At 41.3% G+C, this 18,115-nt stretch overlaps 1 protein-coding gene across 1 annotated transcript in view; it reads right to left on the reverse strand.

The window, feature by feature from the left end:
* ppm1h (protein phosphatase, Mg2+/Mn2+ dependent, 1H) overlaps positions 1-17,422 on the reverse strand; it is a 33,776-nt gene extending 16,354 nt beyond the window's left edge. Inside the window, exons 1-3 of the mRNA XM_030054371.1 lie at positions 16,947-17,422; positions 6,574-6,739; positions 3,798-4,151 (exon numbers count right to left, since the gene is read on the reverse strand). Of these exons, the coding sequence (XP_029910231.1) occupies positions 3,798-4,151; positions 6,574-6,739; positions 16,947-17,179 (753 nt within the window). The 5' untranslated portion in view covers positions 17,180-17,422. The remainder of the gene's footprint in view (positions 1-3,797; positions 4,152-6,573; positions 6,740-16,946) is intronic.
* Positions 17,423-18,115: the final 693 nt, after the last annotated feature.

Below are 18,115 nucleotides of genomic sequence, written 5' to 3' on the forward strand. Positions count from 1 at the left end.
GGTAATATTTTTGAAATATGAAATAATGAACTTCAAGAAAGGTTTTATCATTATCATTATTATTATTATTCCACAAAATATGGCTTATAACCACCAACACATGCATTTAGTTTGTTTTGTCAGTTTTTAAGCAGAGGTCTAAAAATTGAAGGAATGCAACATTTTGGAAATCAGTGAAATGCATTACCTGTGGATTTCAGTGCAAGTGTGGATTTCAGTGCAATTCCTCTTTAAGAAAGAAAAAAAAAGTGGAGACGGTGAGAGAAGGAGAGAAGAAGGGGGTGAAAAGTGCAGATTCAGAGCTGGAGAAAGAGCTGGAGGGGATGGAGGCATGAGAGAGAAGGGAATCAGAGGGAGAGCTGGCGAGATGTTGTTTGTTGACTGGTGAGAGTCGTGGGCAGAGAGACGCGTTTGACAAGAGAAATGAAGAAGAGATGGAATGAAAGAGAGGGAGAGAGAGAGAGAGAGAGAAACAGAGCAAGGCAGGTAGAGAAAAGCAGATGCCAATGTCATTGCATAATGAAATCAGGAAGGGAAGTGGAGAGCTAAATATACAGTGAAGACTGAATCATCGCTGGTTTTTAGCATCCCATCTAAATCTTATTGAAAAGCTGGATCACTACTGATGTCTGCCAAACACATGGCACTCCATTTTAGCACAACATCCACATGACTATATGTGGATCAACATCACCTCATTGGCCAGGAACATTTCATAGCAGGCCTATCAGTTCACCGACTAACCAGTAATTACACAAGCTGTAACTGCTCCAACACACTCCGAGGCATAATAATCTAAAACATTATTTTTGTTTGTTAAGTTTGTGGAGCAGTGCAGGTTGCTAGAAAAAAAAATGCTATTGCATACTACCATCTAGTGGTCAAAAGGGGGAAGCATCAGGATGTGGGGTTTGTATTTGGTAATGAGATTAATCTGTCAAAATCTAATTTAACTTTGCCAAGTGCTTTCAACCACAAGGAAAATGCGAGTCTTTAGCAAAGCACATCATCTCGACACTGCAGTGAGTCAGGGGGGAAATGCAGACGTGGGTCAGCTGGCAAATCATTCACAGCATCTGTTTTGACTTGCTGGGAGTGACAGATGCACGGGGCTTACAGCATCAGGACAGGATTACATTGCATTGTCACAGAAAAGTAAACTAAGACTATTAGTGCAGGGTAGCATATGAATATTATGTCAAAACTGTGAAATTAGATATCTGGGATTTTTGATATCAGGATAATACTTGTTTATTTTTTTTCTTTTCCTGATTTTAAAGGCTGCATTACAGTAAAGAGGTGCAATTTTCTGAACTTATTAGACTGATCCAGTTGTCCTATTATTTTTCTCTACATGTTATATCTACATTACTAGTGACTGTTTATCAAAAGGATCTTTTGTGAAAATGTCTTGTGAAAGCACTACTATTCATCCCTACAACATTGTCAGAGTGTCAATATCAAGGTTTTTACTCAAAGATATCATGATATTGTATTTTGTCTATCGCTCAACTCTCTCCTCTACTAAGTCCAGTGATTTTCTGGCACTGATTGCTGGTTTATGTTGCTATTTCACAGCGAACAAAACCAGACTGACTATAAAACAACAAACATTGACAGATTTCATTTTTTGGCTCTATTAGTATGTAAGATCATCGATCTTTCTCAACCCAACAGGAAGAGTTAAGAGCTAAGCTGAGACATGAGGCCCGTAACCTCTGACCTCTCCGTCCCCAAAGCCTGTCAGACAAGTCCGCAATGTTTTGATTGGCTTTGCTCTCGACTGCTTGGCCTCTGCCTGAGTTGAGTCTCCAACATCCACTTTGAGCGTGGCCAGATGGCAAGTGTTTGTGACCTGCGGCAGAACGTACATCACTTCTTCTGGCTCTGCCGCTGCTGACTGACTGGCACCGTATATTTCTGATTTGAAGGGAACAGTGATGCATAATGGATTGGAAACGCACACGGTGTGAGAGTCTGTGTGTGTGCTGTGTGTGTGGATGCTGTGCTGGAGTTTGGTATATGCGTGCATTGTGTGCGTGTGTCTGTGTGATCACATGTCGACCTCCTGTGCCTTATCGCCTGTGCCCAGCTGGTAAGACGCCTACTCTTCTCTCAGGGCTGCTCCAGAAGAGCTTGGAAGAAAGAGCTTGTTTCAACTTAATTAAGAGCTAACACATGTCATGTCATATACAAAAGACGTGTGTGCGTGCGCGTGTGTGTGTATGTATATACATATATTCATATATATAAATACATACACACATAATTTCCCACTCGCCCCTTGTCTTGTGTTTCAGCACAGGTCCTCTACCAGAGGCCTGGGAGCCTGATATTTCGGCACAGTATCTTAGCTGTTCTGAGGACTGCGCTCTTCTGGACAGAGATCCCAGATGTTGTTCCTGGAATCAGCTGGAGCCACTCTCCCAGTTTGGGGGTCACAGCCCCGAGAGCTCCAGTTACCACCGACACCATTGTTGCCTTCAAACCCCACATACTCTCTTCTCTATACATACATACATACACACACACACACACACACACACACACACAGAGAGAGAGAGAGAGAGAGTATAGCAACGAGAGGCTATCCAGCTATCCAGTGTCTCTGCATTTCTTCCTGTAAGCCGACAGCAGTGAACTGGGCGGCCTCTGCGTACTGCTTGATTGTCTAATTACACAGAATCAATATCAATTGACTAAGCGAATAATTAAAGTGTAATGGATGTTTAGAAAGCATACCGATTGCCTGTCTGTGTGCGGGTTCCTAATAAATGTGGTAGTCTTCTGCAACTGCACTGAAGTCAATGGAAAGTGATTTGTAAATTCAATATTGATTTCACATGAAATGTTTACAACATTGTGCAATGATGACCATCTAGCAGTATGTGTGTAAATTACATGAAGAATATAACAAGGGTAAAAAATAAAATATTTCTCTTAGCTTAATTTTAAATAGTTTGGCCACTTCAATTTATTTGACTTTTTTTTTTTTTTTTTCTCAAATATTATCTTATGTTCACATCTAGCAGCTGCCCAGTACAGTAAGAGTCATGTACCACTGGCCACTGAGAACACAGGGGTAAATGGCACCTATAGAGTAGCTGTTAACAGAGGGGAGACCACTCATTACAGTCCCTTCCCACATTTCCCAGCCAGTCTGGAGATTCAAACCAGCAACATCTTGGCCACCAGCCCCATTAGATGTGTGTAATCAGCTTAATTAGGGAGGAAACCATATGCCTTTTTGCAGCTCATCCTGATATATTACCACCCGTAACAGCCGATACCAATATAGGAAGTCTGTCTTGTTATGTTGCTAATTTGACAGTTGCACTAATGACACACTCCAAGAAACAGGGCCCACAAAAATGCCAAATTTCACTATCACCCAAATATAAGGCAGTGTAATCCTTTTTGGACTGATACGATATTGCTTGTCAAAGCTGATATTGCTTGATAATGATACAGAATCTCAGACCACCTCCATCCATCCATCCCTAGGCTTATCATTGAGCGACACAATGTTTTCTATACTAATGTGACATTGTCTCACTGAATGAATATGTTTCTTTCTGTGGATGATGGAAGGATTGTGCAAAGTTTGCATCATCTTAAAAACACCTTACATTGCAACATACTGTCCTTGCAGAGGTCCACAGAGGTACTGCTACACTCTTCTCAATGCAAACTGGAGAGTCAATAATAGACCTTATTTTCCAAGAAGTCAGTGTATTCTTTCAATATGTGACACAGTCAGACATCTACCATATCTATTTTATATGCAGCCCTCCTACCATGTCTTTGAAGGAGTTCTCGATGGCACCGATCACCAGGCTCTCTTGTGAGACTTTCTTCTCAGTAAAGAAGCGTGTCGGCGGGGTGCTGGGGGAACCCGGAGCCCCTGCAGCGCCCCGGAGCGAGGCGGCCCTGGTGAGGGCACGGTGGGACGTGGGGGTTAGGTGGTGATTGATGAGCTCCTCCCCAAGGCAGGTGGGGGGCAGCAGGTTTGGAGTGCTGAGGATGTCCACCACCTCCTGGAGGTGCAGGGCAATGTGGTGCTGTAAGAGGCGGGAGGCCACTACAGCCGCCCCGGTGCCAGCGTGGCCATCAAACAACGCCCAGTAGTGGAAGGTAATGCCCTCCGTGTCCTGGATCCAGACAAACAGACAGGCAGAACATCAATCATGAACACAAACATGAAAACACAGGCACACTAATGAGCAATTATGTCACCATTTACATCTGTGAGCCTGCATTCACACTGCGAGCAGCCGGATCAGATTTCTGCATTTCCTTGTTTCCCTACTGATGAGAGTTGGGCTTAGCATTCACTGCAGTGAGAGACTGCAACTGTTGAGAAATTCAGAAGACAGCTTCATGATGTCGGGGACTGATATGATTGGCTTAAAATGGTGCACATGGTCCAGTGTGACGCTACGCCTTTGCCAACTCTGAAACCCATGAGTCTCTTATCTCCTCCCTATACAGAATATCTTCTACCTCGTGAGTGGAAAATGGACAAGAAGTTGATTATAGCAAATGAAAGCTTTCCATTTGTACAGCTTTCATTTCTAGAGAGTAAATGTCTTAAACATGATACTTGGAAAACAGATGCATCCATTGTTGTCGTTAACGGTGAGGCTGAAAATCATTTAAATGACTTTTTCTATGTTTATTTATTTTTTTTTTTTTATTGCTAGCTACGTTAACCCATCAGAATGATGTCTAATGAGAGACAACACCAAAGCATATCAGTTTCCTGTTCAGAACTTTGTGTCTGTACAAGACCACTAGATGCAATCAGAGCCTCTCACACAGCCCACAGTCAATCAGACAAGAGCGATCCATCAACTGAGTTGCTCGCTGTGTGAAAGCGGGATAACGCAAACCATACCATTTCCCTGCAGCCTTGAGATGGAGATGATTACTAGCACACATTTGCACAGACAAAGCTCTGACTTTCTAAGCACAGTGCGGTCTGACTCTACAACATGAGCCTATGAAGCAAGCAAAGAGCACTAAAAAGGCTCTACACTACTTTTATCAGTCCAGTACCACTGCAGTGGTGAGTCATAGGGTACTTGCATGAGTTTGCTGTAGGCTCTGGGTGGGCCTGAGTACAGCAGTGGTGGGCTGAGAAGGTTGGACAAAGGAAATAGACATCAGTGCTCAGCTCACTTTTGGCCATTTGTTTAAGCCCGGTACAAAAGAAACAGACGCTAGACGAATGTTAAGAAATATCTTCGGCTTGGATTGTGTTTCATGGATCCGAATCAAAGGAAAACCCCAGCGTCTACATTTTCTGTGTTTTAAAGTTCAGAGATCATCACCGGACTTTCAATGTCATGTGAACAAAAATGACACGTCTAATGTTTTTCAGTGACCCAGCAATAGTTTGCTGCTCTATAACATTACTGTAGCTTTTCAGGCAAATATAGCGGTCTTGTTTGTGTGTGTACATCTGTGCATATCTGCATGTGTGTGTGTGTACTCATGGCTTTTTTCAAGGTTCTATAAGCAAATGTGCTCGCGTGTGCCCGCCCGCATGAGTGGTTGTCCACCAATGCTGATGGCCTCTGCGCTCTGTAAAGGACTGTGCTGTACGCTGCAATAAACTGCTGACGGGACAGAATGAGGGGACAGCAGGTCCCATCAGGAAGCCCCAGGGACATTCAAGGACTGCATCCACTGTGAAAAAAAATCGTTATTTGGATGTCACTGAAAAAAATGCCAAAATATTGAGAACCCAGTCTGTAGCGAGTGATGTCATTTTGCTAACCTACTGTACGAGCGAAATGAAAAAGATGGAGTCTCATTTCATGTTTTCTGAATCATCATGTTCTCAAAACAAGTGAAGATGTGTGAAACAGCTCCACTTGTTCCCAGTTTAGTTTCCCAAGTTTGGATATCTTTAAACAAGGCAAAGAAAAGTTGACTCACTCCACTGGTATCAGTCTAATAATGGTAATTTCCATTTCATTTAATTCTTAAGAAATAAAAGAGATACAACTAGTACTAGATAAGGACAAGTTCAGATGGATACTTTCTGCAATGTACTAAATTTAATCAGTATCAGAAATTGTTTGTTGTTGTTGTTAAATTTGTGCCATGACCTTTTTTTAAGAGACTGTGTCACTTTTAAAGCTGCACCAGCCAAATTCATTTGTTGGGGGATCCAAATGGCAGTGATTTGAACTACAATAGCCAGAAGTAATGTAAGGTGATACCAGTAAACGGTACACAGTATGCTCACTTTTACCAACCCGGACAGTCCAGTTTTCTGTGGACAGAGCGCTCACTTACTGCTGTTTAGGTGACAGTTTGTATTTCACTCTCAAGTTTCAAGTCATCACGTCCTGTGGGCCAGAATGTAAGCACACCCAAGTGGGCAAATAGGGCGAATATATGGCACTGCAATTAGGGAAGATTAGATGCTCTTCTCTATTACAACCACACTTATAACTCAGGCTGATGAGACATCCAGATGTTTGAATGAACATTTTACCTAATGCAGCTTTAACCAAGTAGTGGATATTTCATGTTGGAATCTGGTTCTTCAGCTTGACTCACCAGGTTCTCCTGGAGGCCCATGCCCTCCCCGTTGGGCAGGGAGGACCTTCTGCGGGCCATGGGTGCCCGGCTGGGTGTGGAGCTTGCTGCAGGTCTCCTTCTGACCATGAGCACCTCACAGCAGGCCTGGTCCTCATTTAAAGTGCTCTTTCCTGCATTGATCACCCTGGAGAGAGAGAAGATGACAGGACAAACACTGGCATTACATCAATGTCTCATTTTGGTAGAACATCTAAGGCACATTATGAATGCAGATAATGACTGCTCTAGTAACCAGGAGTGAGCACCAGCTCCTTACTTTCATCTTGAACCCTACTCTAACTCAACATGAGGAATGTACTTTATCCAACATGACATGCTTGACTTGTCATCTTTTCTCACCTCATTTCATTTCCTCATATCTATCAGAGTCAAAGAAAATAACACCCAGGCGATAGGCTTTTACTGAGGGAATGTATCAGTACTGACATATGGAGAAAATTCCTGAATGCTGGTGGTGACAGTGTGCCAGACAATACCAAGAGAAACAAATGATGTTGTGCATGTGTGTTATGGAGGTATGCGTGCTGAAAAAGGAAAATGCACTAAAAAGAAACATACCACTTTAAAAGAGATTATCCGATTAAATTACCCATCATGTAATGGACCGACACCAAAATCATCCATGTGCGTTCAGTAGATCATTCACTATAGTACCTTTGGCATATGCTATGTTGAGTGATACTATGAGACTAAGTAAGACGGCTGACTTTTTAGTAGAAAAAAAGTTTGTTTTATTATGTGGCCTGCAGATTCATACATTTTAAAACTGAAACATAATGCACTGCCTCTCCAAATAGGTATACTATAACATGACTCCCATACATGTAGGTCAAGGAAGAGAAAAACAGATAAATAATGCATTATACAACACCTGGCAGAGAGCTGCTCTAGTGACAGACAAACATACTCTCATTTAGAAGTACTCCAGATATTCTCTATTTAATCAAACCTGATGGGAAGTTAGGTTTACTGTGGGCCTCATGCCATATCAAACCTGTGGATACAATAGCCTATATCATGTTTTCAAAGATTATTTTGAGTTTTTGTCAGCTTGCTATTAATATCTCTGCAGTCAACAGACTGTAAAGTAATAACAATGAATACCTTTATTATGCTAAAAAGCAAAAAGAGATATTGGTTAGAATGCCAGCAAATTAGCTGCTCACTGAAAGTAGCCAGTCAGCTTGCATGTGTTGTGTATCTTCAAACCCAGCCTCGCTCCAAACCAAGTGGAGATAGAATTATAGTAAGCAATTAATGAGACACTCCATAGATAAACAGCAATGTGAGAGTGATTATTTCCATATGGTGCCGCCTGCAGGATCCTATATAAATAAGCCTAATTGACTAAAGAGATGAGCAGAGCAGAGCAGGGATCCTCTGTCTCCAGCTACGAAAACACAGTGGGTTATAAAACTGACAGGAAGTTAACAGGCAAGTTCAGAAAGCACGACTGCCTTTGATCAGCCTCTTGTATTAGTGCCAATTCCCAATTTCTCCAACAAATAAGTTATAAATATATTTCGCATTCCACACAGTGCTCAAATGAGAGCAGCTTAAAGGATCTGCTGGTGCTCCAGCCACTGGATAAATAACTTTACTGCTAACCTTCAAGGAAAAACGCCATCCCAAAACATATAACAACTGTTTAAAGAGAGGTATTCTTGACTTACTTTCTGTCTATGTTGGCTGGTTTTGTCATTTTTAGGGTGCATATCTGTTTTTCCATTGATAAACTCACCGAATATGATGCACACCCAGAGCAGCTGCAGCTACATTGGGAGAAAAATGTGTGAGTGCTTTCCCTGGACAAAAAGCCCTTGCTGGTTTATTTTTAGAGGTTGACACTGAAACCTTATAGCTAATGTTTCCGTTTTATTTATTTTATTTTTATTTGTTTGTTCTTTTTTTTTTTTTTTTTGCTGCTATTAAATGTCATTGTAACTATGCTGAGATTCTCTCTCTGTGACTTCACACTGGTTAGAATAAGAAAATATAATATCAAACAACAAAACGGCATCAGGAATGCAATGAAAACGTCTAGTCGAAGCTTTTAAAGTATCAGTGTGTTTAATGCCGGCCTTTTCCTTTGAATTACTTTATTAAGAGGATTTATCTCATGCTACATAATGGAGTGTCTGCTGCGCTATAATAATGTTGTTCCAAGTCCTCAGGCAAATAATTCCATCCTTGTAATCCTCACGGAACTGATCTCAGATCAATGGCTCAGATCTCAGACAGAAGCTGAAGACAACAGAGGCTATGAATGACAAGACAATTTCGCTGCACTCTGGCAAAGCTAAGGTGACACCCATGACCTCAAACGTTCAGAGCCTCGCTGTAACTTCACAAGTGGCACCGAGGCCCAGAACCTAAGGCATCATCGCCCATGTCTGAGACCAAAGCAGCGCAGTGAGTGATGTTCATTTGACCCTGGAGGATCACAAGATTAACAAGAGTCGAGCTTCCGAGGCTTTCATCTCTGATCTGAGAGGGAAAGCCATCCACACCCTCAGGGGTGAATGGTGTGCGAGACAAGGCCTGTCATCTTCAGTTACCTCATTTCACTTCTTTATATCTGAGACAATGCTGTGACCTTAATTACGCCATGTGCACGATAATCCAGTGTGTGTCGGTTTTTAGGTCTGGGGAAATTTTTTCTCAGCAGCACTCGACTAAAGGTGTGGCTCCAAAGGCATTATTAGGAACTGCAAGGTCATTTCGAACACATTATGATAAGAGAATTAGCTATGATAATACACACCATGTGCAGAAACCCTCTGGGGTTAATACTTACAGGCTCAACTATATAGCTAGTAACAATCGTATAATACACTAATACCAGAGTTCCTCCTAAGGCATGGTATGTATTTCATCTGACTTTGCTTATGATATGTCACAATGTGCTTTATGTGTGGCAACAAAGCCATGCTGTGTGCTATATTTACCACTGCAAATAACATTCATTTGAGTGTAGCACTGGTCTACTTTTTGAAAATTAGACCCTTGTTCTGCTCTGAATTATTCTGCCTATGCCTGCACTTTATGTATCAGCTGTAGCTTTAGCAAATAGCAATAAACACTTCAGTGCGACTCTTACACTGTACACAAAAACAGAAGTAATAGTTCCACATACTAGCAGAGCTGTTTAACCATTGTACTGTCACTAAATGATGCTCTACATTCACAGAGAACTCACCTCACTTGATCCATCTTGAAGTTTTTTCCTAGAATATAATCAAATCAAATCTGTAATTCACGACAAGTCTCAGTTTATGGTAGCCAGAAATGGACAGAAATATAGAAGTCGCAGTTTTGCATTCATAAAGTGAAGTGAAAAGGCAACACATCGCATTAAAAATAATAATAAAAATACTGACTTGTTATTTGCTTTTTTGGCTTGGGAATGAAATGTGTTGGCCACTTGTATGTAACACTATCCTGCAAATGTTTTGAGTTTTTGAAAGCCAGACCTGGGAAAGTAATTGTTGATGTGCTGGTACTGATCAACAACCATAACCACATCTTTTTTTTTTTCTTTTTTTTTTCTTTTTTTTTGCTATGGGACAGTAACATCTATATTAAGGAGGCCCAAGGGGCATTTGTCCTGTATACAAACAAGGCAAACCACACACAGACAGGTAGAAGACATGCAATTTCATTCATTTACATTGTTTAAATTTACTTACTGTTTGAAATTAAAGTTGTACAGTTGTTGTTTTACATTTGTGCATGCCTTGACTTTAACTTGTTCACGTTTATGTGAGCACAACTACATTTTCCACATCATGTACTTTTGCTGTTTATTCAGTCTCTTGATATTCCTACAGTCAGTGTTAAACATTCTGTATGGTACTTTTTCCACCAATTACAAATGCCCTATATGTCATGTGTTTAGTATATTTTCATATCTTTCATATCTTACGAATGCTGTATTTTCCTATATTGCTCATTCATACATTTTACCAAACATGTTCTAGTATTAAAATTGTTGGTTGCATGTGTTCATATAACTGTTGCTATATTCCTGTTTGTATTCTACTTTGCATGTTTTTTTTTGTTTCTTTTTTTTCTATTTTTCTTGGCTGCATCATGTTGCTATTTCCAGCTGCAATGCCCCAGCTTCCCCACAAGGATGATTAAAGTTTCATTTTATTGTATCTTAAGCTGGTAACATGGGCCTGCGGGTCAGCATCTCCTCCATGAAGCAGATGTGACGGTTCATTTGTGATCTTCTTCGCCAGAGGCACAGCACATGATGTTTTGTAGTGGTGGGTTATGTTGGGGAAATGTTAAGAGAAATTCCCAGATCACCAATAGAGATAATGCATAAGCTTATAACCTGATTACAGCAGCATATCAGATCTGTTGCTCAAATGACACTGTATACTGTAGCTACATATTAAAGAGAGCTGGTAGAAACTCCAAGAGTACTCTGTTGACTCTGCCTCATAGGGATGTCCCCTAGGAGGAGAAACAACACAAGAACATGTGCTGCGTCATGTGATTGCCCACTGGGAAGCTTTTGTGTGTGTAAAGTCTGCTCATGTGCTTGGTCTGCAGAGTTGAGTGTGACATTTATTTAGTTTTCTTACAATGGAAAACACAATTGAGAGAACAATGTAAAGCCAGAAGCCCCTTGAGGGCAAAAAGGAACAACTCCAATAAGTGAAGAGGCCAAGAGTATACAAATTCATAAATACAGTTTTATTTGATCTATTTTAATCCTTATTTACCCTAGAAAGGTTTGCTGAGCGTGCCCTTGTTTTGTTCAGCAATGCCCTGCTTCCCTTTTTCACTGTTTCATATCCTAGAGCTATCCCTTTAAAAAATGTAAATGTATTCATTTATTTTTTTCTTTAACCACGTTTAAATTTTTTTGGTCCAGGATGAGAACCAACAACATTCTGGTCACCACGTCTCGACACTTTTAATCTACTACTGCAAAAAAAAGAATTTAGCTATTTAAGACATCATTGGTTCACTGATGAGAGATAAAGGGATAAAACACTGATTAAAACCTAACACATGCATGTTTGCTGAGCTGCAGTCAAAACAAAGTGCAACAGTGATATTCATGTTGAACACACAGACACGCGAAACGATTCAAGTATTGATTGAACTGCTCCTGAGTGTGCAGGGGCATGTATTATTGATACTGGGTCACTGAGTGAGTGAGTGAGTGAGTGAGTGAGTGAGTGAGTGAGTGAGTGAGGGATGCAATCAATCGGTGTGTCCCAAACGTTTTTCACTCCTCCTCCACAACTCTCCTGCCAGGAAGTAATTTGAGGGAGATAAAGTGAGGAATGGAGTCAAAGATGGTGGATAAACACTAAGATAATGCACTCTATCCCCACACTGTGACGTGATTATATCATAGAAATTGTTTGGTGGGATCATCTCGCATGGAGCTTCGGCTATGCAAGATTAGGAAACCCACAGAGTAGACAAAGCAGATGAGTATGGCAAGCCAGAAGGTTCAGTAAATCGGTGTAATTTTGCCATGTGTATTTACTGGTGTCAATGGGAAAATGTGGAAATGTAGAAAGTGAAGAGACAGAGATTCGCATTCAAAGACTATAGCCACTATAGCCACTGAGGATTCTTGATTTATTGCATGACAGACATTTCAGCTTCTGCCTTTCTAAAAAAACAAAACAAAAATCATGGTATTGTGATGAAAAAAAAATTGAATTTATTTGCTACAAGACTGTAGCTTCACTGTGTGTGTCTTCATTTTTTTTAAATATATAGGCTTTCAATTCTGACCAAATATATTCACAGTTGTAAATAATTAATGATCCTTATTCACAGCAGCCATTTTGACATGAAATAGCAGGGTAAACACAGATGCACCAAAGCCTTTCTAGTGATCCAGCATGCACAACAGCAGGACACTGGCTCTGTTAGATCTAAATGGAATGGAACCTTTATTACAAGACAGACATTAAGACATAAGGCAGTTAAAGTCATCAGAAAGACCTGTGTTTACTCTGCTATTCATGTCAAAATGGCTACTGGAAAAAAGGCTCTATACTGTCTAACTTTAAGCAAACTATGTCCTAACAGAACCTAGGGGTAATGTCTTTTCTTGCCTGTATTTTATATAACTTGTCTGTCCTACTTGTCTGTTTTACTGGACTGTGCTTGGCATGCATAGTGTTGTTACTGTTGTTATCTGTTTGTACCTTGTGGGATGAGGAAGTTACATACGAATTGCCCCTTGTGGGATCAATAAAGTTGTTTCTATTCTATTCTATTCAAACTATTGAGTTCAAATGATGAACTGTCTTATTACTGTCTGTCTTACTTATTAACTGGAAGCATTGGGCAGTAACATGAGGAAGCTCCAGACAAGCTCTCACAATTCAATCCACTATCTTTGTTTTTATCCACCATCATTAGCTGTGTTTCCATTTCTATTGAAGGCCTACACTGATGATGAAGCTGGTTTCTTGAATTACACATCCAAATTTAAAAAGGAAATGGAAAAGGGTTCATTGACCTTATGATATGTGCAAGTTTCTCCAATAGTGTGACTGAAAATTGGCGCTGTGACCTCCATAATTCACCGACCACTCGTTTTTCACCTTCATGCTTTCCCTGACCAAAGATATTCTGCAGGGTGGGCAGAAACAGAAATAGAAAACAAAACAAAAAAAATCGCTCTGTCCAGTAAACACAGAGGTGCAAGGAAATTGGGGAGCTTCGTCAAGGTTGGTGCCCATGATTGTTGACAGCATGTAAAAAAGTGACGCTCAGGAACACTTTGTTCTTTTCAAGAGAGAAAAATAATAAATGAGGAGGAAAAACAGCAGAACTTGGTGTGCAAAGCTATAGCCTGTGTATGTTAGAGAGACTGAGAGACACAAGACGAGATTAAGCGAAAGATACTCTGTGATCCATCCAATTGACAGTGCTCAGTGGACCTGACAGCACACCCACCCAGAGAGTGCATCAGGACCCATACCGAAGCATAGCTGCTCTTCCTCTGTTCCCACTGGGAGCAAAACAAGAACTCAACCCAGGATAACCCCAGCCAGCTCAGAGAGAGAGGCCTACACATGGACAGGCAGGGCTACAAAAAAAAAAAAAAAATACAAAATCCCTACACTATGATTTCAATTTCTATAGTTTATGTTCCAAGAATATTGGCATTTTGTTTCATTTCATTTAGAACATGGTTCTAAATGAAAAACAGTCCGGATGTTGATATAAGATGCAAAATACATTGAAATAATGTTCCTTAAATCTGCATGGTTAACAGTAATAACTCATAAATGTGATCACAACATCTCCGGAAAAAATGGTATTATCATTTAGGCTACTTATGTATTTATGTATTTTTGCTGTAATCTTGCAGCGCAACTGGTGAGTACACACACTTGTCACCCCCTCAAAGATCCCTGAACTAATCACATATTCTTCAATGTATAGTAAAGAAGATTTTTGTGATGCTGTTACACTGACAGCTTTGGCAACTTTAACATACTGTACAGATAGCTTTACTGTCAGTGGAGTGCAAAATAGTAAAAGCGATGACTTCATGACGCTACCAGGCATGCTGAGCGCCTCGAGCAACACCAGCCAATTAGCTGTAACTTAAAAGTACTCAGATGAATTCAGTTTTATCAGACGGTGACAGATTTCACACCTGATCCCATTTACTCTCCTAAGTGGATCTGTATGGATCACATCCTCTCAACATGGGCTCCGGTTCTCTCTGCTGGCAGTGGGATTTCACAGCAACAAAGCCTGCTGGTTGTCCAGCTGTTGATAAATCCCCAGTGGCGCTCGCTCTTGGCTGATGCCACGCCAAGTTGGCACTCAGTGAAACATCGGCACACACTAACAGAGGCTGCATCGCCTCTCTTCATAATGTACTGTAGAGCTAGAGCTGCATGATTAATCCTTTACCATATATACCAAATAAACCCAAAATTAATCCTTTATAATATTTACCAATTTTAGTTTACACAAATATCAATAGTAGCCTACTAGCAACGTTGAAACATTTAATCTCAGAACATATGCTCTCTTTGAAAGCAATTAAGATGTTGATACAAGATATGAAAAGCTCATTAAAATAATAAACCAAATAACTGTGATAAAAATATCTCGCAAAATAATCAGGTTTATCGTTTGAGCAAAACTTAGGCAGCCCATCTGAGGGTGTGTGCACATCCAGTGAGTAGGCGATGGTTTCCAAACATAGGAGAGAATTATCTCCCAGTCTTTTTCTGTCCTGTGATTCAAAATGCTTCGAGGCCCTGTCTTCACTTTAGAGATGTATACACACACACACACACACACACACACACACACACACACACACACACACTCACTCAGCCAGGCAAGTGCTTGAATTTCATAGGATTCTTTTCTATGGAAGCACAGGCCTCATCCCACTAAGCCTAACTCTGGAGCGGGTATTACTTTGTCCTGTTTACTTTTTGTGTGCTCCACATTGCCCTGGGGAGGGAGACCGAACCGGTCAGTGGTCTCGAGCCAAAAGTGTGCCAGTAGCCGTGGCTGACTTGAGATGAGAGGCATTTGCACATCTGAATTAGCTTCAGCAGAGCAGCTGAAGTTGAAACATTAGATGCAGACAGAGAGAGTTCCTGCACACAGTGTTCTCACTACATGTCGTACATCATCTGAGGTAATAGATCAGCCTATGAGAGCAGCATTGATTAAACAATTAAGCTTGGGGAAACAGTCACTCTGTCATGTAAAAAGCTTGAAAATCTTTTGCATGAAGTGGATAAAAAGAACCACCAAACAAACAAATTTAGGAATTCAGGGCACTAAATTGCCACATCACACACTGCGTAATTAGAACTGCCCAAAGGACTGAACCTTCGACCTTGTAAATAAGAGAAGCCTCACTAAACAGTAGGCCACCAAACTGCCTGAAGAGAAGTGAATATGACTCAGTGCTCTCAGGCGTTAGCCACTCTTTACGCTGATAACAACGATGAGGACAACAGCCCATCAGTGCACTTGCTGCTTGCCCACAGAGTGACTTCATATATCTGACTCTCAAATGTAAACTGTATAAGATGAAAAGCAAACTGAGCTGTTTGTTTGCTTAAAGCAGGTCTTGTTTGAGCCTGGGGGTGAGGCATGCCACACTCGTCCAGCATGTATGCCTCACTTCTCTCTCCTGAAAACAGCAAATGACTGTTTGTTGGCGTTAGAAACAGTTAAAATATTTCATCGGGTCTGCATTTTCTCATGTCTTGCCTCTTTTTTGGCACTGCATACTGCACACTTTATGGAGGCCAAGTAACAAGTTAGCTTTTCATGGGTCGAGGTGTAGCACTATAAATGCTGGCTCATAATGTGGCCTTGGCATGAGGAAACACAGGAACCCAGGTGAATTCTGTAGGCCCCCACATATGATGTGATATCAATAATTAAACAGATGATCTTAGGTCTGGATGCAGTTGTGATCTCACTTATCAAGCTGAATGGAGATAACAGAGGTTGATGTTTAACAATGTAAATATTTAATAAGCAAACAGCCAACTGTAAACCTGCCCTTCTACTATCATTAGGGTTAGGACACAGAAGTATTATGCTCCGCTCCATGTAATACATAACACATCATACCAGCTGTACACACACTGAGACATACTGTAGGCCACTATTAAAACAAATGAGAAAGCCACACATAACCACAGACCGTGGTAGCAGCATGGCAATGAAATAGGTAGAATAACGAGGCTGTTGTAGCCTCACTAGTTGGCTATAATAAAATTGATATATAATATAAAAGGCTTATGAAAAATCATTATTACAGCCTATTTCTATAGGAACTAGTGTCTGTGGCGCTCAAGAGTGAGTTAACAGCGACCTCACCACGTGTTATGTTATTATTATTTTTTTTCCTATGGTATTATTGCAGTAGGCTATTATGTCTATGTCATTTTACTGTTTTAGTCTAAGAGTTGATGGTAGTTTTATCTCCTGGGGCCTCATTATAGCCTAATATGGCGTTCCCATAATATTCCTGTTTAATTTTGATGTGCTATTTGGGCAGCGTCTTTCTAAAATGCATCATAGGAGTAGGCTGTTACAATGATTTTTCCTATAATAGAGTGGAAAAGTGTCTTGCACCTTATCCCGTATTCTTGAAATACATATAGCAGACGAGCAGGCAATAATAGAAATAATGAGAATGATAATTTAAGAAAAAAAAAAAAAAGGAGCTGATCATGTTTACGCCTTGCTGAGAGCTCTCACTGGTCCAGAAAGGGTACGCTCACTTGAAAAGGATGCTGCGACGTGCTGCTGTGGAAGAAAAGATGGACGCATAGGTTACTCACTCTGCGTAGCCGGTGGCCCACGGCAGCCGCTTGCTCTCTTTGAGTATGAGGATCGGTCTCGCAATGTGATCCGCCGAGCACTCTATCTCGTCCGGCGACAGTCCCAGGAACTCCGGTCTGCTGTACGGGAATTTCAGCGGCAGATCCGAGCCGCCGAGATGGTCACCGTTGGAGCCACCAGCCATCATGCCTCCCATCAGATTGGCCACCGCCGATTTCACCCGCGTAAGCATGGTCCAGCCGCAGCGTGGGTCCAGGCGATGCGATTGCGTGAGTCCCCCCGCCCGATGGTCCCCGCACGGCGACGCAGTTTTGCGGTGCAAGCGGAGGCGTCTGACAGCAGCGGCCGTTCATTCAGTCCTGAGTGAACACGGAAATAAACCCACACGGCGCACGCTAGTCATGTGACAAGCCGGCTGCTCCTGGTGGATTTGGTCGCACGGGCATCCCAGTGAGCAGCTTATTGTTGACAGTGCTTGAGGTCAAAGGTGATTAATCCTGGAATGACGATTACCTCTCGGGCAAGGTGCAACTGGGTGTTGTCTGCACAGAGACTGTCCTGTATATATATTCTCTCTCTCTCTCTCTCTCTCTTTCTCTCTCTCTCTCTCTCTCTCTCTCCCTCTCTCTCTCTCTCTCTCTCTCTCTCTCTCTCTCTCTCTCTCTCACACACACACACACACACACACACACACTTGACAATGCACTCCGTTAACTTACTTCCATTCATTACACGCTGCCTTCACTCTATCCAGGGGTGAAGTGGGGGGTAAACCCACCTTACCCACTTTACTTAGATTTGTATTTGCACTGGTAGATTTTACCCCTTTGTTGACTGGTGTTAATATGTAGGAGCTAAATCCATAATATACACTATAGAAAGTAGGCCAGCACCAAGCAGATCAAAGTTATACAGAGTCGTAAGTGAAAAATGCAAAAATAATATACTGAATCAAAATTTACTGTTGTGATGAATTATGATTATCAGCTCAGCTACCACTACATCCCTGATTCTGTCCTAACTTTAAGCCAAGCCACCAATGCACAGCTGTAACAGCTATAAGGTATAATATTACCATAGCCTAAAGCTATTATTACACTGTCCTAAACCCATTATAGAACACCCCTTAACCACTAATAGCACATGTTTAAGACTGAAAATCTCTTCA

The sequence above is a fragment of the Myripristis murdjan genome, chromosome 6, assembly GCF_902150065.1.
Source record: "Myripristis murdjan chromosome 6, fMyrMur1.1, whole genome shotgun sequence".
Taxonomy (NCBI): Eukaryota; Metazoa; Chordata; class Actinopteri; order Holocentriformes; family Holocentridae; genus Myripristis; species Myripristis murdjan.